At 49.7% G+C, this 23,498-nt stretch overlaps 1 protein-coding gene and 1 pseudogene across 4 annotated transcripts; both read right to left on the bottom strand.

Moving 5' to 3' along the window:
- LOC133361502 (zinc finger protein ZFP2-like) overlaps window positions 1-52 on the bottom strand; it is a 34,849-nt pseudogene extending 34,797 nt beyond the window's left edge.
- On the bottom strand, window positions 1-22,189 carry LOC133361501 (zinc finger protein 271-like). 4 transcript variants are annotated; one of them, XM_061580415.1, is made up of 2 exons: window positions 22,169-22,189; window positions 1-5,112 (listed from the first exon to the last, which is right to left on the bottom strand). In XM_061580415.1, exon 2 carries the CDS (start codon window positions 5,100-5,102, stop codon window positions 1,848-1,850), a length of 3,255 nt encoding a protein of 1,084 aa, XP_061436399.1. In that variant the 5' UTR covers window positions 5,103-5,112; window positions 22,169-22,189; the 3' UTR covers window positions 1-1,847. The 4 variants fall into 4 exon arrangements, with proteins under 4 accessions (XP_061436399.1, XP_061436396.1, XP_061436398.1 ...); XM_061580412.1 differs by lacking the exon at window positions 22,169-22,189 and adding an exon at window positions 21,638-22,113; XM_061580414.1 differs by lacking the exon at window positions 22,169-22,189 and adding an exon at window positions 17,206-17,248.
- Window positions 22,190-23,498: the final 1,309 nt, after the last annotated feature.

The following is a 23,498-nucleotide window of genomic DNA, read 5'->3' on the forward strand; positions in this document are numbered from 1 at the left end:
ACAATATACACAACCCCCCCGAATCTCACCTTACAAGGGAGAGTCGGCCTTTACCAGAACATAGCTCACGTGAGCCGGTCCTCGACACTGGTCACCCCCGCCTTGGCAGGGTTTTGCATTCCTTGGGATTCCGAGGAATGGGAACAAAAAAACAATGGCCTAAGGGCACGGCCCGTCCCTGAAATCCGCAGTAGCATAAAAATCAGATCCAGCCCCTGACACTTTGCACACGGCAGTCACGGAAAGCAACATGGAGCTTGGGAAGATGTTGCCGGCAGGTTGGAGTGCTACGGTGGCGCTGCCGGCACCCTGCTGACACCCCGGCCAAGCCTCCACTTTGGGCCAATGCTGGCGGGCCTCGTGGCCCTGAATTTCCCAGGCCACCTTCAAGGACGTGATCCCCCAAGCCTTCCGATCCCCGACTCCCGCGCCAGCAGCCTTTCCACCGCCAAGGAGTCGATCGCCATCTCACCCGTCTGGGGGTACGCTGTCTGCCCCAGCACCAGCAGCGCCTCCAGGAAAGTGAAGGGTGTCTCGGCTTCCCCTCGCTTCCACTGGAGAAATCTCGTGCGGGCATCGCACGAGAAGCCAAAAATATCCCCTTGCAGCGCCATTAACTCTGCCGCCCCTCCAGCGCTGTCCCGCGCTTTTCGCAAAATAGCTCCCGCCAGCCATGCCAAGCCCTCCACGGGCAAAATGGCACCCACCACATGCGCGGTCTCCGGCCCAGGCTCCTCTGCTCTCTCACAGAGACGAGGATCGCTGTCAGGGTCCCTTCGTGACTCCTTTACACGCCGCTGGCTGTGGAGCGACTCCCACACTTCCCCGCGCTCCCCTCAACACGGTGGTCCTCGGCCATGCCGCGTGCTCAGCGCATGACCGCAAAGGATCGGGCTCCTCTCTCGCCAATTTTACGCCACTCTCCCGCCGATCCGCAGCCGCTCTCTCTCCGCCAATGGGCTTCATAACCAGTTCCCGTGGCTGCCGGAGAGATTAATGTTTCGCCATTCCCATCCTCCGATGACACTATAGGTGTATTTTCTTCACCCCACTCCTAACACCAGTTGTAGTGTCATCATTGCGGGAGACAAGGTTTCTAAGGGGGCACCTTTATTAATACCTTCACAGGTTTGCCATCGCACTCCCTCGTCGTCAAACCTAGCATAAACACAACCCTGACCGTGTAACACCAATGGCGCTGACCGAGACAGCCAACAACTATCCAGCGAAGCCGGCATTGACAAAGGCAGCGAAGATGACAGCCACAAGGAGATGAGCCCACTCCCAAAACTGACAGCCCTGAGCTCATACTCTCAGCTGCTTTTATGCTACCCAGTGTGGCCTGGCTCCGCCCTGGCCGCGCCTCCCTTCTCGAACCCACTAGCAGGTTCCAGGAGCTTCCAGATGGGGTCTTCCGTGACCCTTGCCCCAGTTCTTCTTCCCTGCCGACACACCGGTGTATATGCTCACTGGCGTGTGTACTATTTGTCGACCGCAGTTGCCGTTGCTGGACAACAATCGGCGTTATAACACTACACTAGTACAGCACACCGGTGTGTTGGAGAACAAATTGCGTAGTGGCGGGTTTCACTAAACATTTAAATTAATGCGATCTAATTATGGGGAATTAAGCTCCACATTAATGCAAATATTATCATAATATAGTGAATGCTTGGGTGCTTATTGGCTCTTACTCCTGGTTAGAGATCTACCCAACCCATATGTCCACAAATACTGGCTGCTATTACTCTGCAGGTTGAACCTAGGAATTGAGTGTGCAACTTCACGTTATTTTAATTAAAGGCATGAGACAAAGGTGAATCTATTGGAGCTTCATTGTCTCAAGCTTACACATCTACCGGGTCTCCATTTGACTTTGTATTGTCTAAGAAGTCCACCCACACCTCCACTTCCACAAACTCCTGGGAGTTGCCTCGCTCTGCCTCACAGTCAGAATTCTCCTCCTGCTTCACGTTGCCTCCATCGATGTGAAGGTCCGATTTTGGAGTTGAATCTTCATATTCACATTTTACCATCGCTTCTTCGCTCTTCACCATCACTTCTTCACATTTCACCTCGTCAAAATCCACCTTGATACATTTCATTGCATCCAAGCTGGAATTAAATTCAGGTTCTTTTTTCAGCAGGAATGAGCTCATTGCAGCACTTGGACTTGCACAAGCCGATTTCAGACTCCGCTCCTTGGGGATCGTCTGATGCCTGTGTGTTCTGTGGTGTCTTTGAAGATGTGATGACCATGCAAATGCCTTCCCACACACAGTGCACTTAAAGGGTTTCTCCCCTGTGTGCATTCTCTGGTGTCTTTTAAGATTTGATGACTCTGTAAATGCCTTCTCACACATAGTGCACTTGAAGGGTTTCTCTCCGGTGTGTATTTTCTGGAGGTCGTGAAGATTTGATAATGTTGCAAATGCGCTTCCACACACAGTACACATGAAGGGGTTCTCCCCTGTATGCGTTCTCTGGTGTGTTTTTAGATGTGATGACTCTGTAACTGCCTTCTCACACACAGTGCATTTGAAGGGTTTCTCCCCTGTGTGTGTTCCCTGGTGGCTCTGAAGATTTGATGACTGTGCAAATGCCTTCTCACACATAGTGCACTTGAAGGGTTTCTCTCCTGTGTGCGTTCTCTGGTGACTCTGAAGATTTGATGACTTTGCAAATGCCTTCTCACACATAGTGCACTTGAAGGGGTTCTCTCCTGTGTGCGTTCTCTGGTGTTTTTTAAGATGCGATGATCGTGTATATGCCTTCTCACACACAGTGCACTTGAAGGGTTTCTCTCCTGTGTGTGTTCTCTGGTGGTCGTGAAGAGTTGATGACTCTGTAAATGCCTTCTCACACATAGTGCACTTGAAGGGTTTCTCTCCTGTGTGCGTTCTCTGGTGACTCTGAAGATGTGATGACTTTGCAAATGCCTTCTCACACACAGTGCACTTGAATGGTTTCTCTCCAGTGTGTGTTCTCTGGTGTTTTTTAAGATATGATGACTCTGTAAATGCCTTCTCACACATAGTGCACTTGAAGGGTTTCTCTCCTGTGTGCGTTCTCTGGTGACTCTGAAGATTTGATGACTTTGCAAATGCCTTTTCACACATAGTGCACTTGAAGGGTTTCTCTCCTGTGTGCGTTCTCTGGTGTTTTTTAAGATGCGATGATCGTGCAAATGCCTTCTCACACACAGTGCACTTGAAGGGTTTCTCTCCTGTGTGCGTTCTCTGGTGATAGTGAAGAGTTGATGACTCTGTAAATGCCTTCTCACACGTAGTGCACTTGAAGGGTTTCTCTCCTGTGTGCGTTCTCTGGTGGTAGTGAAGAGTTGATGACTCTGTAAATGCCTTCTCACACATAGTGCACTTGAAGGGTTTCTCTCCGGTGTGTATTCTCTGGTGTCTTTGAAGATTTGATGACTTTGCAAATGCCTTCTCACACATAGTGCACTTGAAGGGTTTCTCTCCTGTGTGTGTTCTCTGGTGGTCGTGAAGAGTTGATGACTCTGTAAATGCCTTCTCACACATAGTGCACCTGAAGGGTTTCTGTCCTGTGTGTGTTCTTTCGTGGTCGTGAAGATGTGATGACCGTGCAAATACCTTCCCACACACACTGCACTTGAAGGGTTTATCTCCTGTGTGTGTTCTCTGGTGTTTTTTAAGATGTGATGACTCTGTAAATGCCTTCTCACACATAGTGCACTTGAAGGGTTTCTCTCCTGTGTGCGTTCTCTGGTGACTCTGAAGATGTGATGACTTTGCAAATGCCTTCTCACACACAGTGCACTTGAATGGTTTCTCTCCAGTGTGTGTTCTCTGATGTTTTTTAAGATGTGATGACTCTGTAAATGCCTTCTCACACATAGTGCACTTGAAGGGTTTCTCTCCTGTGTGCGTTCTCTGGTGACTCTGAAGATTTGATGACTTTGCAAATGCCTTTTCACACATAGTGCACTTGAAGGGTTTCTCTTCTGTGTGCGTTCTCTGGTGTTTTTTAAGATGCGATGATCGTGCAAATGCCTTCTCACACACAGTGCACTTGAAGGGTTTCTCTCCTGTGTGCGTTCTCTGGTGGTAGTGAAGAGTTGATGACTCTGTAAATGCCTTCTCACACGTAGTGCACTTGAAGGGTTTCTCTCCGGTGTGTATTCTCTGGTGACTTTGAAGATTTGATGACTTTGCAAATGCCTTATCACACATAGTGCACTTGAAGGGTTTCTCTCCTGTGTGTGTTCTCTGGTGGTCGTGAAGAGTTGATGACTCTGTAAATGCCTTCTCACACATAGTGCACTTGAAGGGTTTCTCTCCTGTGTGTGTTCTTTCGTGGTCGTGAAGATGTGATAACCGTGCAAATACCTTCCCACACACACTGCACTTGAAGGGTTTATCTCCTGTGTGTATTCTCTGATGGGTCTGAAGATTTGAAAACGTTGCAAATGCCTTCTCACACACAGTGCACTTGAAGGGTTTATCTTCTGTGTGTGTTCTCTGGTGGTGCTTAACATTTGATAACGTTGCAAATGCCTTCTCACACACACTGCACTTGAAGGGTTTCTCTCCTGTGTGCATTCTCTGGTGTGTTTTCAGATGTGATAACGTTGAAAATGCCTTCTCACACACAGTGCACTTAACGGGGTTCTCTCCTGTGTGTGTTCTCTGGTGTTTCTTAAGATCTTTTGACTTTGCAAATGCCTTTTCACACACAAAGCACTTGAAGGGTTTCTCTCCCGTGTGTGTTATTTGGTGTGTTTGAAGATATGATGACTTTGCAAATGCTTTATCGCACAAAAGGCACCTGAAGGGTTTCTCTCCCCTGTGTGTTTTCTGGTGTCGTTTCAGAGGAGATGAACCTGAAAATACCTTTACACACAAACTGCACTTGAAAGGTTTCTCTTCCGTGTGTGTTCTCTGGTGGATCTGAAGAGTTGATGACTGTGCATATGCCTTGTTACACACAGTGCACTTGAATGGTTTCTCTCCTGTGTGAGTTATCTGGTGCTGTGTCAAACTTCCAGTACGATCCGTGCTGTCTGCATACTGGTCGCATTGTTTCCTTCTTGTACCGAGCTGCGCCGAGTCCCTTTGCTCCATCAGACCAATTCTGCAGAGGAAGAGTCAGAGGAAGCGTCAGCTGCAGACAGAAAAACATATCCACACCATCTACGTCAATATCAAGGCACAGAGTAATGCATATACACAGTCACACATGACATACACATCTATACTTATTCATATTTTCATGATATAGTGAAAATAATTCGCCAATTCATCACGCGGGCTGTTAAGGCACACAATGAGAGGGCCAATGGTCATAAATATGCCTGGATGCTCTAGTATCTTCAAAATGAATGTTTACCCAAAACTCCACGCACACAATTTCGGCTGTCTAGCTATGAAAGGAATATTTAAGAAAAATCCAGCTATAATAACAAAGTGTGTTGAAAATAATACTATTTGTATTATGCAGAAATTCATAAATTAATGTTCAGATGTGCTTAAATGCTCGGATGAATAGATCTAACTTCAGCTGCATACAGTGAGAGAGAAAAGTATTTGATCCCCTGCTGATTTTGTACGTTTGCCCACTGACAAAGAAATGAGCAGTCTATAATTTTAATGGTAGGTTTATTTGAACTCTGAAAGACAGAATAACAAAATCCAGAAAAATGTATGTAAATTTTTTTATAAATTGATTTGCATTCTAATGAGGGAAATAAGTATTTGACCCCTCTGCAAAACATGGCTTAGAACTTGGTGGCAAAACCCTTGTTGAAAATCACAGAGGTTAGACGTTTCTTGTAGTTAGCTACCAGGTTTGCACACATCTCAGGAGGGATTTTGTCCCACTCCTCTTTGCAGATCTTCTCTAAGTCATTAAGGTTTCGAGGCTGACGTTTGGCAACTCGAACCTTCAGCTCCCTCCACAGATTTTCTAAGGGATTAAGGTCTGGAGACTGGCTAGGCCACTCCAGGACCTTAATATGCTTCTTCTTGAGCCACTCTTTTGTTGCCTTGGCTGTGTGTTTTGGGTCATTGTCATGCTGGAATACCCATCCACGACCCATTTTCAATGCCCTGGCTGAGGGAAGGAGGTTCTCACCCTAGATTTGACGGTACATGCGGTGAAGTTGTCTTGTCCCTTGAGCAGAAAAACACCCCCAAAGCATAATGTTTCCACCTCCATGTTTGACCGTGGGGATGGTGTTCTTAGGGTCATAGGCAGCATTCCTCCTCCTGAGTTGATGCCAAAGAGCTCCATTTTGGTCTCATCTGACCACAACACTTTCACCCAGTTGTCCTCTGAATCATTCAGATGTTCATTGGCAAACTTCAGACGGGCATGTATATGTGCTTTCCTGAGCAGGGGGACCTTGCAGGCGCTGCAGGATTTCAGTCCTTCACGGCGTAGTGTGTTACCAACTGTTTTCTTGGTGATTATGGTCCCAGCTGCCTTGAGATCATTGACAAGATCCTCCCGTGGAGTTCTGGGCTGATTCATCACCGTTCTCATGATGATTGCAACTCCACGAGGTGAGATCTTGCATGGAGCCCCAGGCTGAGGGAGATTGACAGTTATTTTGTGTTTCTTCCATTTGCGAATAATCGCACCAACTGGTGTCACCTTGATAATTGGTTGTTTACCCTTCTATCTGGCAACAAAACGGACACCTTTTTACAAGGAGTCATGTTTGCATAGACCGCAATACCTGCAGTCATAATACAAACAAAAATCATAACTCTGATAATGTGCACTGTCCTTGAAGTTGATTGGTCCACACTGGAGACAGCTTTCCTTAGAGCCTAGTCTCACATGGGTTGGACCAGAAGACGCCAAAAGGCGCACAACTCAAAGACAATGCACCATCAGAGTATGAGAGGTCGGGGCAAGTCTTTTGTTTGTATTATGACTGCAGGTATTGCGGTCTATGCAAACATGACTCCTTGTAAAAAGGTGTCAGTTTTGTTGCCAGATAGAAGGGTAAACAACCAATTATCATATTTTTACTGGCAAATGAGGTTCCCATAGTGTAGATGCTTGCCACGAGCTCTCATACTCTGATGGTGCATTGTCTTTGAGTTGTGCGCCTTTTGGCGTCATCTGGTCCAACCCATGTGAGACTAGACTGAGGAAAGCTGTCTCGGGTGTGGACCAATCAACTTCAAGGACAGTGCACATTATCAGAGTTATGTCTTTTGTTTGTATTATGACTGCAGGTATTGCGGTCTATGCAAACATGACTCCTTGTAAAAAGGTGTCAGTTTTGTTGCCAGATAGAAGGGTAAACAACCAATTATCATATTTTTACTGGCAAATGAGGTTCCCATAGTGTTGTCACCTTCTCACCAAGCTGCTTGGCAATGGTTTTGTAGCCCATTCCAGCCTTGTGTAAGTCTACAATCTTGTCCGACATCCTTGGAGAGCTCTTTGGTCTTGGCCATGGTGGAGAGTTTGGAATCTGATTGATTGCTTCTGGCTCCCAGGTGTCTTTTATACAGGTGTAGGGGTGTTACGGAGGGGCTGTTATACAATGGGATCAGATGGGAAAGAAACACAGTGGGCGTGGCTATGTCGGTGCACGGGAAGGTGCTCCCAGCGACGTCCGCATCGGGCAGCCTGGGGGGCTGACTCAGAGCGGGGGGTTAAGGTATAAAAGGGGATGAGCCGGAGGGCTCAGGGAGAGATGTTGAAGCTAACAAGTGAAGACCGAAGATCGTCATAGATAGAGCCCTGGACTCCCCTGGATCGCCGCCCTTATCAGGGCCGAACAGGATCGAGCCAGTGGCGTGGTCCCGAGAGCCAGAGCCAGTGCTCTTGTAAGAGCTGGTCTGGGACTCCGGGTACCGTGAGCCCGACTTACCAGTGTCGGGCAAGCTAGCCTCCCCTAGCCCGTTAGTGGAGGACCCAGGGGTAGGCTAGGCGTAGCTAGAGAGTGTATCCCCAGTTAGACGGGTGAGGGGGCCGATACCCCCTCCAGTGTTGTATGTCAGTGCTGTACTGTACCGACACGGAATACATACGTGTGCCTCCAACCCCGGTGTCAAGGTCTCCTGGAACACTATTACATCTGGTGTTAGAAGTGATCATCCACGAACATGGACACGCGACGGACAGCTCGTGCCAGGGTACCGGGGGCGGAGGACAACGCTGCAGAGGTTGAGCCCGAGATGGCTGAAGGCGACGCCGAGCATCCGGGGCCGGATACGTCCACACCGCAGCGTCTGGATGGAGGGGAGCCGTCAGCAGATGGACTGCGGCAGGCTCACGCGAGACTGGCGAAGCTGCTCTACGCTGCTGCCGCCACGCTCGACCAAATTACGCGGTTGGGGGCTGGTGGACCGCCACGGAGCGACAACAGCCAACGACCAGCACGGGTTCCCGCCATTTCGACGGAGCCGGAGTTTGATTCTCCCGCCATCGCCGCAGCAGCTGCAGAGGGCGTGGCCGGGCTGAGCCTCGCGTCCGACGTCGGCCGTACAGTGGCTGCAACGTCATCGACAGCGGCCAGCGCGTCACCAGTGGTGCGACCGGCGATGCCACTCGTCGTTCACGCCGAAGCCGAAGCCGAGACGAGTGACGGGAGCAACGAGGGGCGACCTTCCACTGCGGCCGCTGCATTACACCAACGTCTACCTCCCCTCAAAGAGTTTGTGGGCGAGGATGGAGACTGGGGCGGCTTCCAGCGGCGCTTCCTCGCACACCAGGAGATGGCGCAGTGGACCGATGCCGAAGCTCTCCGCGCGCTGCCGGCGCTGCTCGACAGCGATGCCCTCGCCACTCTCACCTCGGCGCCGAAAGACAAGCGCGCCACGCTGCAGATGGCACTTCAGTTGCTGGCTGCAGTCTACGGACCACCGTCTGACTGCAGACAGCTATTTTACGATCGTCAGCGGGGTGCAAAGGAGTCGCCCCTGGCGTATCGCACGAGTCTCCTGGCGCTTGCAAGAACGGCTTTCCCGCGAATGGACGACGAAGGAGTGGACGCCATGGTCACCGAAAAGACCCTCTTGCTGGCTGACGAATTGGACATCGTCGTCGTGGCGCAGGACGACGCTGAGATGTCTTCCCTCCGGGCCGCACAACACCTCCACGCCAACCTACTATCGCAGCGACGAAAGGCCAGCAAGGCGGCGACCGGCCGTGCTGTGGCTGCAGCCACCCTCCCGGCGGAGGAAATCTGCGCCATCGACCGTCAGCTGGAGTGGAGAGCGGGAGTACGGCCGGCTCGGGACGAACCGAGCCGCCTCGACCAGCAATCGTCATCGGCAGCGCTCCCGCGCTGCTACAAGTGCAGCCTCCGGGGTCATGTCGCCTCGGGATGCCGCTCTCCTCGGCAGCGCGGGGCGACGCATCGACAGGACGCCGCGCCTCCTCCCAAGCTCCAACATAACCCGGCGAGTCGCGGCACCCCTCATGTTTGGCCCACGCACACACCCATCACACACTCACACACCGCAACGAACGGGGGGCCGAGATTGCACACCGTCGCGCCAACACGTACCACTGTGGGGACTAATATCCAACCCAGTCAGTGGTCCGTGTTGGCCCATCGCGTTGTGGCCGCGTCGGCGGGGTCGTCAGCCGTTGTGGGGCACATTGATGGGGTTGAGGTGCGCATCCTGGTCGATACGGGAGCATCGGCGACCATTATTTCGGAATTGATTTACAACATTCTTCCCGTTCAAAGCTGTCCTTTGCTGCCCGTTGATGTTCCGTTCTAAGCTGCTAACGGGGGCTCACTGGGCATCATTGGACAAATTTGAGCGCAAATTTGTATCGGAGATATCAAATTATCGGGCCCAATTTTTGTCTCCTCCTCGCTGGCGGTTCCGTGCCTGCTGGGGACGGACTTCCTGGGCAAAATGCCGATACGTATCTTAATCGACCAGGGCTGTATTGAGCTCCCGTCGGGCCGACGTATGGCATTTCTACCGTCTCCCTCTGCGGGTCGGACGGCGTTCGCAACGGTACCGGCGCTCGTTGACAGAACGGTACGCGTACCGCCGGGGGCCCAGATGCTGGTGCCTCTTAAATTACGTCGGCCTTTCGCTAAAGGGATTGGGGACCAGGGGGTTCTGCTGGGGCCATCTAGGGTCTGGGTTAGCGGACCTCTTAATTCCGGCCTAGACCATCGCTAAAGGGGACGGGGACCCTTTCATCGCGGTCCTCAATGTGGGGCCGCGGACGGTGGTGGTTCCACAGGGGACCGTGCTTGCTCACGCAACGCCGGTGCCCTGTGAGGAGCCCGTCGTAAATCACGTGAGCGCTGCCCATCTGCCGCGACCATATACGGACAGTGATGAGGGGTGGCTCGAGGCGCTTTGTGCGGGATCTGTTGTATATGTTGGGTATGAAAATTTGTTATGTTGTATGCGTGCGTGGGTGAAATTATTATGTTGTATATGTGGGTTATGAATATTCAGTGGAAATAATAATAATTAAATTAAATTTGGCCAAATGTGTAATTATCCGGAAATATGTTAATTTATGTAATTACGCACATTTTAATTATGCCAATTCGAGAGGTAATCGTATTAATTATGCGAGTGGGTGTAATTATGATAACGCAAGTCGTTATGATAACCAGACCCCGGTTCACCCCGTTATCGCTTTAACATTTACTGAGTATGTATTAGTGTGTTTATTAAGGTCACCAAGTTCAAATCTCAACGCAGAAGCAGATCTTATGCATAGATTTCAGGAAAGAATCACACAACCACTTCTGTATTGATCAATTTATTACTAATTCAACCTTAACTATGATATAGTATGCGAACTCTCAATCCCGGAACGTCAATACGGCATCAATACAGTATCATCAACGATTGTCTGATTTCACTTTGACAACGGCACATGGATCCCGCATAACGCGATGGTTCTTAGTGAGAGAGAGAGTCGTTAAAACATGCAAATATTATGCTAAGAAAACCTTAACGTTAATGAATGATTATACTCAATATTGTTCACGCAGTACCGCACTCCTTATTGATCATACGCAACCCTTATCACGTTGTTAACACCTTGGGTCACGGAACAGTTGAATATTCTGTAGAGGATGCGAGTACGTGCGGCGATTATGACTGAAAGATACTTGAAAGATTATACGGCGATAAAAAAAACACAATCAAAAACAGTTATTATTCTTAAAGGCACCAATCTCAACAGATACATCGGCAGGTTATCTCAGAACGGCTCGGAGTAAGGGCCTGCGACGGTGCTCCTTTTCCGAAGATTGTTATCTTATACCAAGTTTACTAATTGGGGACCAGATCACCTGATAAGGATCCGGTGGGCCACCACTCCCCACGTGAGCGTGGCTCGGCGGAAGGAGGTGCCAAGAATCAGTTCGTATTGATGGATCTGTTGGGAATTTATGCGATTAAGAGTACAGCCCACTAAATATTAAAGATAAAAATTAAGAATACTCTTATAAACGACGGAGGGCCATCCTTCGGTCTCGTTGTGATGCTTTCCAGCCACGGATGGCTTATGGGTTCGAGTGTTTTTGAGTGGTAAGAGTTGTCTTGAATATTCAGTGTTCGGAGTCGATTCTTTAGGTCAAACAGACGCCTGGTGGTCGTGTGGTGAGGGGGCGGTGCGCGTCATACGTATCAGTCGATCCCGTGGCGAATTGGTTCGGATGGCTGTTGATACGCTGTCGCAGTTCGGAACCCGGTCGGTAGGTGGCGCCCACAACTCGCTCGCAGCGTGCAGCTCTGGGTTGTCGCCGAATCGCGATGCTCACCACTCCGGTGGCAGCAGAGACCCCCGGTTCGGCAGAGGTTGACGAGCTGAAGATGAGTCGAGCCGACCCGCTGGTCGCAGCTCGCTCCTGAGTCGACCCTCCCGGTCGAGCTCGCTCCTGGGTCGACCCGCTGGTCGCCCTCGCTCCTGAGTCGACTCTCTGGTCGCACTCCTGAGTGGACCCACTGGTCGCACTCCTCCTGAGCCGACTCCCCCGGTCGCGCTCCTGAGTGGACCCTCTCGTCACACTCGTTCCTGAGTCGACCCTCCCGGTCGAGCTTCTGAGTGGACCCTCCCGTCGCACTCGTTCCTGAGTCGACCCTCCCGGTCGAGCTTCTGAGTGGACCCTCCCGTCGCACTGGTTCCAATGCTCAGGATCCTTTACTTTATGCCGAAAAATCCCCCTGGATCCCGCCCACAAGGCGGGGCTTCTTTTCGATTTTTGCTGTGTCAGGATCTGTCCGTAGGCAGGTGTGTCCATGTGTCTGTCCGTATGTCCGTGTGTCCTTGTGTGCATCACTGACGGTATATTCGTTGTCACACTCCCTCCATAAAACCCACGAGCAAACAATCAGATGTTACAAATTGCCTCGAAGTCGTCTCTCTGTCTGGGTGCAATATTATCTCTTGTCTGGCCTTCTTCATGACCCAAAACACAGACGTTACAAATCGTCTCATAGGCGTCTTTGTTCGTGTTGCACAACCTGGAGGGAGGGGCAACACTCTCTCCGACCCGGCGCACAAAGAAATGGTTAAAAAGTTTTAAGTTAACATTTGTCCCTTACTATTTCACAGTTATGATTCTGTATGTAACCTAAGGTCTGTCGTTTCCCATCGTGGTTCCCGACCCAAGTGTAGGTGTTTCCCCGAGCGTACACACACTCCTATCCCGCGCTGCGGGGATACAAAGACGGCCGGGATCTCCCTTTCTCTCCGACCCTGGGTTTAACATTGTTTTTTTTTTATTATGTATTTATATTCGACCTGGTGGTGATTCATCCCGTTATCCTGGCTTTTCCATAAGTTTTACTTTTGTCTTTTCATGCATATACTTATTACTATTAATTTATTTCCGATATCTTAGGTTAAGGGGTAAGTTTCTTGATCCTAGGAATTCGTATTCCTTGGTGCCTGGATGGTTATATAAGCGGAATATAGTTTATGGTGAATAGCGTTAACATTGATGTTATGTGCGATATTATGTATTGTGATGTCTTTAACTTAACTTGTTTGTCAGGGCTTTACTGACACGAAGTTGCATTCATAGCCCGCAGTCTTTGCCCCACCCTATCTCTGCTCGCCGTTGTTGTTGCCTGCCGTTAATTCAAGGCCTCATTAATTCCCGTCACTCCTGAGTAGGTGAGGGCGGTTGAACCTTGGAGTCAGTTCTGGTTTTTGTCTGCCTGCTTCTTCTTGTGTCCCCTGACCCCGGGAGTTATTATTCTACTTTATGGCCTGTCGAAGCCCCACTCGCTGTTGCTGGGCTGGTGTTGTTCCCGGCTTTTTGCTTACGTTTGCAGTTCGCCGTGCTCTTGATTTCCTTCCCTCTTCAACCTTATATTGACTATTCGCTCCTGTCTGGGTGCGATTCAATTTTGACTTAGGAAGGTTCTGATTGTCATATGCTTCGGGTCGAATTGTATAGAAAGTATTGAAGTATGGAAATAACATTTCATATTGACTTAATAATGGTGATGGTTCAGTAGGCGTAACTTGTGGCCTGGTTTAATTGGAGTGGGTGTGAATATCGATAACTTTAGCCTACCCTGTTGTTAAATTCCGACTTTAACGTTACTTTAATAGCAATACAGAATAATTGAGCTTTTTGTCTTAACTAGGCGAATGCGAACTTCTGGTGACCCCGCAGCCTTGTTGTTCAGCTGGGTCTGCCTCCTTGAGAGATATACACCACTCTTATTCTCGTCTCACTGTGGTCATCCAACCTTCTGCTCTGGGAGTGTTATTCTTACTTTCAGGTCAAAGGCCCCCTCACGTTCAGACGTGCAGGGTTGTTTACATCAGCTCCCCCCCTGTGCACGTGTTCTAACTAGCTCGGAATCCCTGAACACACAATCAGTGATGATTCCTGGCTTTCTGTGGTTGTGATTTAGACAAAGGCGCCTCTGTTTCTTCCATTGCCTTTGAGTCGACACTGCCCTATTATTTGCCCATGTGCTGAGGTCATAGAATTCGTTTTGACTTCAGTAATATTAACATTCAGTATTGGATTAGCAAATGGGCAATGGTTCATTTATGTAGCTCGCAGCCTGGTCTCCAATTTGAGCGAGCGCGAGGATCGATAATTTAGCCTACTCTGTTGTTGAATTTCGAATTTTGACGTTACTTTAAAACCATGCAGGATGGTTGGGCTTTTTGCCTTAACTATGTCTGGCTGACACTCCCACTGTCTCTGCCGCCTGCACGGGTGACATGTGCCCGTTCATCAGGCCTTATCTTTCCTTGAAGCAAGGTTGCAAATTCTGCCATCCTAGCCCTCCTCCAGTTCATTACTTAACAACACCTGGTGTTTTGCAGTTTGCTGCGCTTTTGGTGTGTTTCATTCATTAAAAAAACAAGTAAAAAGATAATATATAAAAATCATCAAATATTATCAATCTCAATTTTGGAAGAAGGGTTAGTATACAACAGATCGACGGACCTGTCGGACTTAAGAGCGTCAAAAGCTTAAGACATTGCTGCGTGAATTTTCCGACGTTTTCAGTCGGAACAAATACGATCTGGGCTGTACTCATCTGCTGCGTCACCATATTGATACGGGTGACAGCGCGCCAATTCGCCAGAATCCTTTTCAGTTAAGTCCCGCCGAAAAGGACCATGTCAAATCGGCCGTTGATGACATGTTAGCCGCCGACATAATTTCTCCTTCTACCAGCCCTTGGGGAGCGCCGATTGTCTTAGTTAAAAAACATGACGGCTCGTTGCGATTTTGCGTCGATTTTCGTCGCCTCAACAAAATTTCGGTTGCCGACGCATACCCGCTCCCACGGATGGACGAATCGCTTGATGCCTTGGCGGAGGCGCAATTCTTCTCCACATTGGATTTGCTTTCGGGATTCTGGCAGCTTCCTCTGGACGATGATTCGAAACCCAAAACTGCATTCCGTACACCGCACGGCCTGTTCCAATTCAACCGGTTGCCGATGGGACTCCACTCAGCGCCGGCAACTTTCCAGCGATTGATGGAATTGGTTTTGGCTGGGTTACAATGGGACTCGTGCTTGATTTATTTGGATGACGTTATCGTCTTTAGCAAAACATTCGACGAACATCTCCAGAGGTTGCGGGCGGTTTTCCTCAAAATGCGGGCTGCTAATTTGAAATTTAAACCCCAAAAATGTCATTTGTTACGCGAATCCGTGCGTTATTTGGGACATATCGTCAGACGCTCAGGTATTGCTACCAATCCCGCCAAAACGCAGTGTGTCAGCTCCTGGCCGACTCCCACCTCTGTGGGAGAGGTCAGGAGTTTCGTTGGTTTCGCGTCGTATTACCGACGGTTTGTCGCGGATTTTGCAACGATCGCAAAGCCCCTACACGCTTTGACATCAAAGGGGGTCCGGTTCCACTGGGGCCAGGAGGAGGAAGCTGCCTTCCGATCCCTCCGGGACGCGTTGGTTAAGGCTCCTCCCTTGGTTTACCCTGATTTTTCCACACCCTTTTTGCTCGACACGGACGCGAGCAACACGGGTATTGGGGGCGTGCTTTCGCAGGTGGTTGACGGCGTGGAACGGGTAGTCGCGTACGGTAGTCGGGTGTTGTCTCCAGCGGAGCAAAGGTATTGTGTCACCCGTCGGGAACTGTTGGCAATTGTTAACTTCATCCAACAGTATCGCCCATATCTGTACGGTCGGCATTTCACCGTCCGCACAGATCATGCGGCACTACAGTACGCCCTGCGAGTTCAACAACCATCAGGACAATTGTCTCGATGGTTGGAGATTCTCCAGGACTTCGATTTCGAAACTACGTACCGTAAGGGCGTTCGCCACACAAATGCGGACGCTCTGTCACGGATGCCAACCACCTCCGAATGCGCATGCCTCCTGGGGTCGGGACGTTGCAGGCCTCCGAGTGAAATGTCCGTTCCGGTCTTGGCGGCCGCCGCTGACGCAACGTCGATGACGGATTCAATTGCACAAGAGGGAAAAGATTCCCTCTTGGGGTTGACTGTTGCTGAATGGGGGCGCCTCCAGATGGAGAATACCTCCCTCCTCGCGTTGCGTCGTCGCGTCAGAAGTGCTGGGCGGGGGAGGGCTGATGTCGACTCATGGGAGATGGTCCAGGGTCTGTTAATGCATTGGGACGGGAGATCCCATCAACACCGGCTGGTGGTCCTTTCTGGGTTGCGGGGTAAGGTGGTGTGGGCCGCTCATGAGCGCCTCCTCCACCTGGGGACTCAAAAAACCCTCGCCATGCTCCAGCTAGATTTTTTTTGGCCGGGCATGACAAGGGATGTCGGGGATCTGTTGGGATCATGTCCTCGGTGTGCGCAACGTAAACCACCAGCACGGGAGTCTAACCCGCCTTTGCAATCCATCAAGGTTTCCAGGGTCAACGAGCTTGTCGCGCTTGATATTCTGGGCCCATTCCACGCTACCCCCAGGGGCAACAGATACCTATTGACCGGGGTGGAATATTTTACGCGCTGGCCTATGGCCTGGCCCCTTGCCAACCAGTCGGCAGCAGCCATCGCGGAGGCCTTTGTCCAGGGATACGTCCTGGACAAAGGTGCTCCGGAGCGGCTGCTGACTGACCAGGGCAAAATTTTTTCTGGTAAACTTCTCCAAGAAGTCTGTGAGCTCCTGGGCACAAAAAAATTCGTACCCCCCCATATCATCCGCAAACTGACGGGATGGTCGAGCGTCTGCATCGAACCATCACGTCGATGCTGTCCCAACAGGTCTCGGACTCACAGACCGATTGGGACCTTCAAATTCAAGGGGTCTTGGCAGCATATAGAATGGCTCCCCATGCGGCAATGGGATTTTCACCCTTCTTCTTGATGTACGGCCGCGAACCTGACCCGCCTGTTCAGACCCAGCTGCAGATCTCCGCGCCGCGGGGTAAAACTAAATTGGCCGACCACGTTAAATTCAATATTGCTAAATTAACAGAGGCACGGGAGGCTGCGGCTCAGGCTGGGTCGGGCGCACGTACTGCAGTGGAAACCGGGTGACAAGGCATGGTTACACTGTCCACAGGTACCGCTTGCAACCTCCTCTAAACTGGTGCGGCCGTGGCGGGGCCCTGTGGAGGTGGTTCAGGTTTTGCGGCCTCAGTGTGTATGCATCAAATGGGGGAAGCGGCGGTGGTTTGTGCACCCCTCCAGATTGAAACCGTTCGTTGCGGTCCGAGTTCCCACTTCACACACGCGTGGCCAGACATGTGGGGGGTCAACCGACTCACAGGGTCCGTCTCCGCTGCTCTCACCTAACGTGCTGCCGGCTGTCCCGCCCCCAGGTGCACCGGGAGTGACGGGCTCACGCCCGACAACCCCTCCTGGGGATGCCGGGGGTCACGCGGCAACGGAAAGTGACTCACTCGGACACGGACGGTTGCCACCCAACAGTCCGCCATCCGGGGCTGCCCCGTGTGACGGGCCTGCTGCAAGAACACGCGCGAAAATGCGCAGACTTTTGTGATGCCGGAGGATTGTACATATGTTGTGTTCACTGTGTGTTGTGTGTGTGGTGTGGTTTCCTGCAAATTGGATTGTATATATGTTGTGTTCATTGTGTGTTGTGTGTGTGGTGTGGTTTCCTGCAAATCGTATATGGGGTGCTCTTACGGAATTCGTATTTATTCGGGGGGGGGGGGGGTGCGTCGGGTTATTTCTCTTCTTGCTGTTGTGGTTCTTGTTGGTGTTCTTGTTGCTGTTATTGTTGAAAAAATTGTGAGGCACACGCGGGTTCAAGGGGTAAATACACTTTTATTGTTGGTTGTTGCAGCCGGGACGGCTGCGAGCTGTACAGGGGGGGGTGATGTAGGGGTGTTACGGAGGAGCTGTTATACAATGGGATCAGATGGGAAAGAAACACAGTGGGCGTGGCTATGTCGGTGCACGGGAAGGTGCTCCCAGCGACGTCCGCATCGGGCAGCCTGGGGGGCTGACTCGGAGCGGGGGTTTTGGTATAAAAGGGGATGAGCCGGAGGGCTCAGGGAGAGATGTTGAAGCTAACCAGTGAAGACCGAAGATCGTCATAGATAGAGCCCTGGACTCCCCTGGATCGCCGCCCTTATCAGGGCCGAACAGGATCGAGCCAGTGGCGTGGTCCCGAGAGCCAGAGCCGGTGCTCTTGTAAGAGCTGGTCTGGGACTCCGGGTACCGTGTGCCCGACTTACCAGTGTCGGGCAAGCTAGCCTCCCCTAGCCCGTTAGTGGAGGACCCAGGGGTAGGCTAGGCGTAGCTAGAGAGTGTATCCCCAGTTAGACGGGTGAGGGGGCCGATACCCCCTCCAGTGTTGTATGTCAGTGCTGTACTGTACCGACACGAAATATATACGTGTGCCTCCAATCCCGGTGTCAAGGTCTCCTGGAACACTATTACACAGGTAACAAGCTGAGATTAGGAGCACTCCCTTTAAGAGTGTGCTCCTAATCTCAGCTCGTTACCTGTATAAAAAACACCTGGGAGCCAGAAATCTTTCTGATTGAGAGGGGGGTCAAATACTTATTTCCCTCATTAAAATGCAAATCAATTTATACAAATTTTGACATACGTTTTTCTGGATTTTGTTGTATTTCTGTCTCTCACTGTTCAAATAAACCTACTCTTAAAACTATAGACTGATGATTTCTTTGTCAGTGGGCAAACGTACAAAATCAGCAGGGGATCAAATACTTTTTTCCCTCACTGTACATGACATCATAACAACAGTCAGGACCACTGAATGGGTTCCGCAGGATTGGAAGGATGCCCTGGTGGTTCCCCTCTTTAAGAAGGGGGTCCGCACAGACTGTAACAACTACAGGGGCATCTCACTCCTCAGTGTGCCAGGGAAGGTCCTGGCAAGGATTATTCAACATCGCCTTGCTAGGCACGCCGAGGAGAGGCTTGCAGAGCACCAATGCGGTTTCAGGAAAGGGCGGTCCTGCACAGATGCCATATTTTCTGTCAGTCTGCTACAGCAGAGGTGTAGGTAATTCCAACAAGACCTACATCTCTGCTTTATTGACCTGGTCAAGGCCTATGATACCATCAGTAGGCCTGGGCTCTGGGTTGTTTTTCGTGATTTCGGAGTCCCTGACCCTCTGCTCACGATCATTAAGGACCTTCATGATGGTGAGCGGGCCCGGGTAAAACTAGAAGAATCACAGCTGTGTTCGTTAGTTTCTGAAAACGCTTGTCCTGGTGAGGGTCGTGGTGGCAGCATGCTGAGTAGGGTGGTCCAGGTCTTCCTTTCCCTGGTGACAGACTCTAGCTCATCCTGGGGAATTCCAAAGTGTTCCCAGGCCAGCCCAGCGACATAGTCTTGGGCAAGCCTCGGGGTCTTCGCCCAGTGGGACGTGTCTGGTAGAGTTCCAGGGGGAGTCTATTGGGGGGCATTCTTATATTCTATATTGATATCACCCATAGAGCCAGGCCCAGGGGTTGTGTTCACAAAACAAGCGCCTCGTGGCTGTGTGACCCAAGCAACTCAGTCAGGCCAACTCGAATTAGCCAAGTGGTGCCATCCTGTGTGTCGAACATCCACAGGATGAAGGGTGAGGGACGGGTGCGATGCCAGTATGGCAGGGAGAGGGATGGTCTCAGATGGACTAGACATTGGCGACAGACACTCAAAGCTTTGTTCGGAGCAAAAGTCCAGGCACATTCCACACAGTGTTACAGTCTAATGAAATAATGCTGCTCAACTAATTTTATATGAGACTTTGGCTGCCAAACCAGAGCTGGTCGTGAACACATTAACCAGGTATGGGAGCTCCTCCACCACTTGTAGAGTTGAGCAGGTGCAGTGTTGTACGACATGAAATTCCCAGGCAGGTCATTTATTTTTGTGGAACATTTGCAAAGCCCCATTTCATGATGGAATTATCAAGGCACAGAACAAGATTCCCTAATTCCATCTCACTAAGTAGCGATCTTTTAACTATAACCAGGCATTGATTAGCGTATCATTGTAACCGCAACAAATGCAATGGTTTGTATATGACTTTTGGGAGCTTCTCAAACTACATAGTTATTGAATATGCTATGTAATGTAATGCATGGGGCCAGAGTGAATTTCTGTCACAAGCCATGTTGAACAGGAAATGGCTCGGAATCCTGGTCACGCAGCGTTAGACCATCTTGCCCAAAATCAAACAAATCCTCAAATGTGAGCAGAGGCATAGATATGAATACAAATAACAACCCAAATCCCCAAGCCTCTTAATAGTACTATAGGCCTTAATTTAATTAAGAATGCAGAGATTTAGTTTATGTTGAAAATTCGTAAGCCTCTGCTGTAGTCAATAGACAGAAAATACAGCAGCCCCTAGGTTACCATGGATGTTACATTCTTGGAAATTGCCACTCGAAAGCTAAAAGGGCGACATTCAATACTTAAGCCTTACCTAAGTAATGGCGTTAAGTAAACGTCAACTAAATTTAAGTATTGTACTGTATTCCAAATAAATTATACAATTGAAATAAAGAAGACACCGTATACAAAAAGTATTCCAAGACGAAAAATTGTATAGTATAAATCTATGAAGATAAAGCAGACTTTGCGCTTGTGTAGCTTTTTTGTGAACCAAATTGCGCCAACACACCCCAAACTTTCCACGCACACTCACGGGTGAGTTAGTGTGTTTTTGGCACAATTTTTTGCTTACCTTCTCACCTTCAACACCTATACCACCTGCACACCCCCCCCCCCCCCACGGCTCCTCACCTCCCCCCCTCGCTTTCTCTTGCCATGTGTTAAAGTCCGGGGCATTCTCAATACTTTCGGTTTGCCACACATGCAAACTCATTTTGACATTTTATCTACTACAATTCCACGCACTCACCATAACATAAGTGTCTCCACTGCACTGCTATATTTGTTCTCACAGATCTCCTTGCATGTCTGACAATACTAGACAGGCCCACCAGCATTGCAACAATGTCATCAACACCAAGATGCAAACCCTGCAAGGTGATGATGGCTACCATTTCCTACTCCGCCAAACTGACCCAGCAACAGGCTTGCCAAAAAAACATAAGATTTCCGCCATGGAGGTCTTTGCCTTCAGGATCATGATATGAAACGGCGGCTTCAATATCTTCTTGAGATGCAAAGAGCTCTTTCACCAATTTGCTGTCGACATGTATGCCAACATTTAAGCTTCATTCAATTAAACCCATCAGATGGGAATACATCCAACAATGTCTATCCTGAAACTCTCCAAGGGCAACGATTTAAAAGCTGCTCTAATTATTAAACAAACAAGCCCTGCGATTGTATAACACAACCGAAGAACCGTTACAAAAAACACATTTACCTACTTCATTGTCAGAAATCAATTATTCTAACAAAGCCAGCATGGCAAGACATTACTCATGTTTGATCAATATACTTTCAATGATGTTTGTGCGTGAGTGGGGAGCGGTAGTGCAACGCTTAGCATGCCGAGCTATAATCCCAGTGAGCCGATTTATATTTCCACACAGCCAAGCCACAGCATTTGGTTGTCGCCTGCTGAAGCTGGTTGTAATTACTGGCGAAACGTCGTACTCAGATTGTAAATGTTGTGGCTTGGCTCTCCAACACACAACCGGTGTAGTGCTGCACTAGTGACGAATTGGCCACGTGCTGTTTATGTGACAACCCCTTCCTAATTGGCTGTCGGGTTTACCAACACATTTCTATTTTTACGCGACCTAACCCAAACAAACCTGTATTAAGGACGTATATTTGGAGTTTGCGTGTCTCTCTCTCTCCCCGTGGTCGCGTGGATTTTCCTCCGGATCCTCAGGGTTTTCCCCTCCACATTTAGAGTCAACATCACCACGCGTTTAGAGTATTTGACCGACAGACATTTCCACACGTTGATAAGCCACTTTGTTGTGGGCTGGTCGCTTCAGAAAACAAGAGCGGTATAGCAGCTGAAGTGGGCTTGGCCTGGTAAGATAAAAAAAACTGTTGAAATATTTAAAAGAAACAAAGTTTCAAAGTAGTGAGCCAGATGAAGACAAATTAAACTTAAGCAGAGAATTATAGCAAATGCAATTAGGCGAGGGCAGGAGGCAAGGCCCCGCATGGCTAGGCCCCGCGTTGTAATGTTCCAACCTGGACATCGATTCCATCCTCGCTGCTACTCAATTGATATCCCTACGAGAGAGAGACGGAGCGAGGCTCTACCTGGGTAAACAACAACAACAACCACCACAACAACAACAACAACCACCACGATGTCAACTTCTCACCTCGGATCTCAGTGAGCGCGCGCGCGGTGCAGCAGCTTCCGGATATGTCGTGACGTCACGCAGCAGCAGGAGGTGACATGACGTCACTGGCGGGGTTCATCACACAATCCCTCCCCCAACGAGCAGCGGTGTAATTGAATAAATTATGTTAATAAGCCGGGCCCACGTGGGGTGATTGGGCTTGGCTGCTGAACCCGTCGCAATGAAATAGCGACGGTTTTTTATGAATAAATTATGTTAATGAACCGCCAATAAAACGCGCGGTGGAGGGGGTGGGATTGAATATCTTGGTGACATGACGTCACTAGCGGGGAACAGCTTTCCCTGGCGTCTCACGCCGACGAGTTAATGAGTGGTGACGTCACTGTGTGTGTGTACACTGTGCTTGTACACTGTGTGTATACACTGTGTGCGTGTACACTGTGTGTGTACACTGTGTGTATACACTGTGTGCGTGTACACTGTGTGTATACACTGTGTGTACAAACTGTGTACAAACTGTGTGTGTGTACTCTGTGCGTGTACACTGTGTGTATACACTGTGTGCGTGTACACTGTGTGTGTGTACACTGTGTGTACAAACTGTGTGTGTACACTGTGTGTACAAACTGTGTGTGTACCCTGTGCGTGTACACTGTGTGTGTGTACACTGTGCGTGTACACTGTGTGTACAAACTGTGTGTGTGTGTGTGTACACTGTGTTGGCACAGTCGGGGGTACAGATGGTGCATCGGCCAGTCAACTGAGTCAGTCGACCCATGGCACCTAGGTCTACCCCGTGCACATAGCCTGGCACAAGCGCCATGGTGACGTGACCGCCACTTAGTGGCGAATGGCGGTTGTTGTTATTGTTAATGTGTGTCCGGCAAAACAAGAAATGGCACCTCAGCCAGCCATCTCATTGAGTAGCCATTACCAGATCATCAGCAGATGCAACAGGGCTGACCAGCAGGGAAACAGGTCCCTGCGGCGTGGGCTGGTAGGAACGAACAAATGAATGGCTATAATAAAATGAAACGGCGGGGGTACGATACGAAGGGAGAGTTTGAGGCCTAGTTCTAGGCTTTAGGCCTAGCTGTAGGCTTTAGGCCGCTGTGAGTTAATTTTAAACTATCTCAGGTAATTATAAGGGAATGTTACACTTGTTTAGCCAGGAAAGCCTCACTGAGTCTAAAGGTTTTTGTAGGGTCCTGCCAAGTGTTTGCAGTAGGGGGCGATGTTGCTACACGTAATCGGACGGACGGACGATGTAATCTATTGTAGGCTGGTTCACTTCGTTCCTACCAGTATAATCCCTTAACTATAACCAGTCATCGATAAACATATTATT

Source organism: Lethenteron reissneri, unplaced genomic scaffold, assembly GCF_015708825.2.
Source record: "Lethenteron reissneri isolate LAM-NWPU_2019-01 unplaced genomic scaffold, ASM1570882v1 scaffold_112, whole genome shotgun sequence".
Taxonomy (NCBI): domain Eukaryota; kingdom Metazoa; phylum Chordata; class Hyperoartia; order Petromyzontiformes; family Petromyzontidae; genus Lethenteron; species Lethenteron reissneri.

What these genes read in the sequence shown, in the direction of transcription:
- LOC133361501 (XM_061580415.1), bottom strand. Translation starts at nt 5,102, where the DNA reads ATGGAGCAAAGGGACTCGGCGCAGCTCGGTACAAGAAGGAAACAATGC.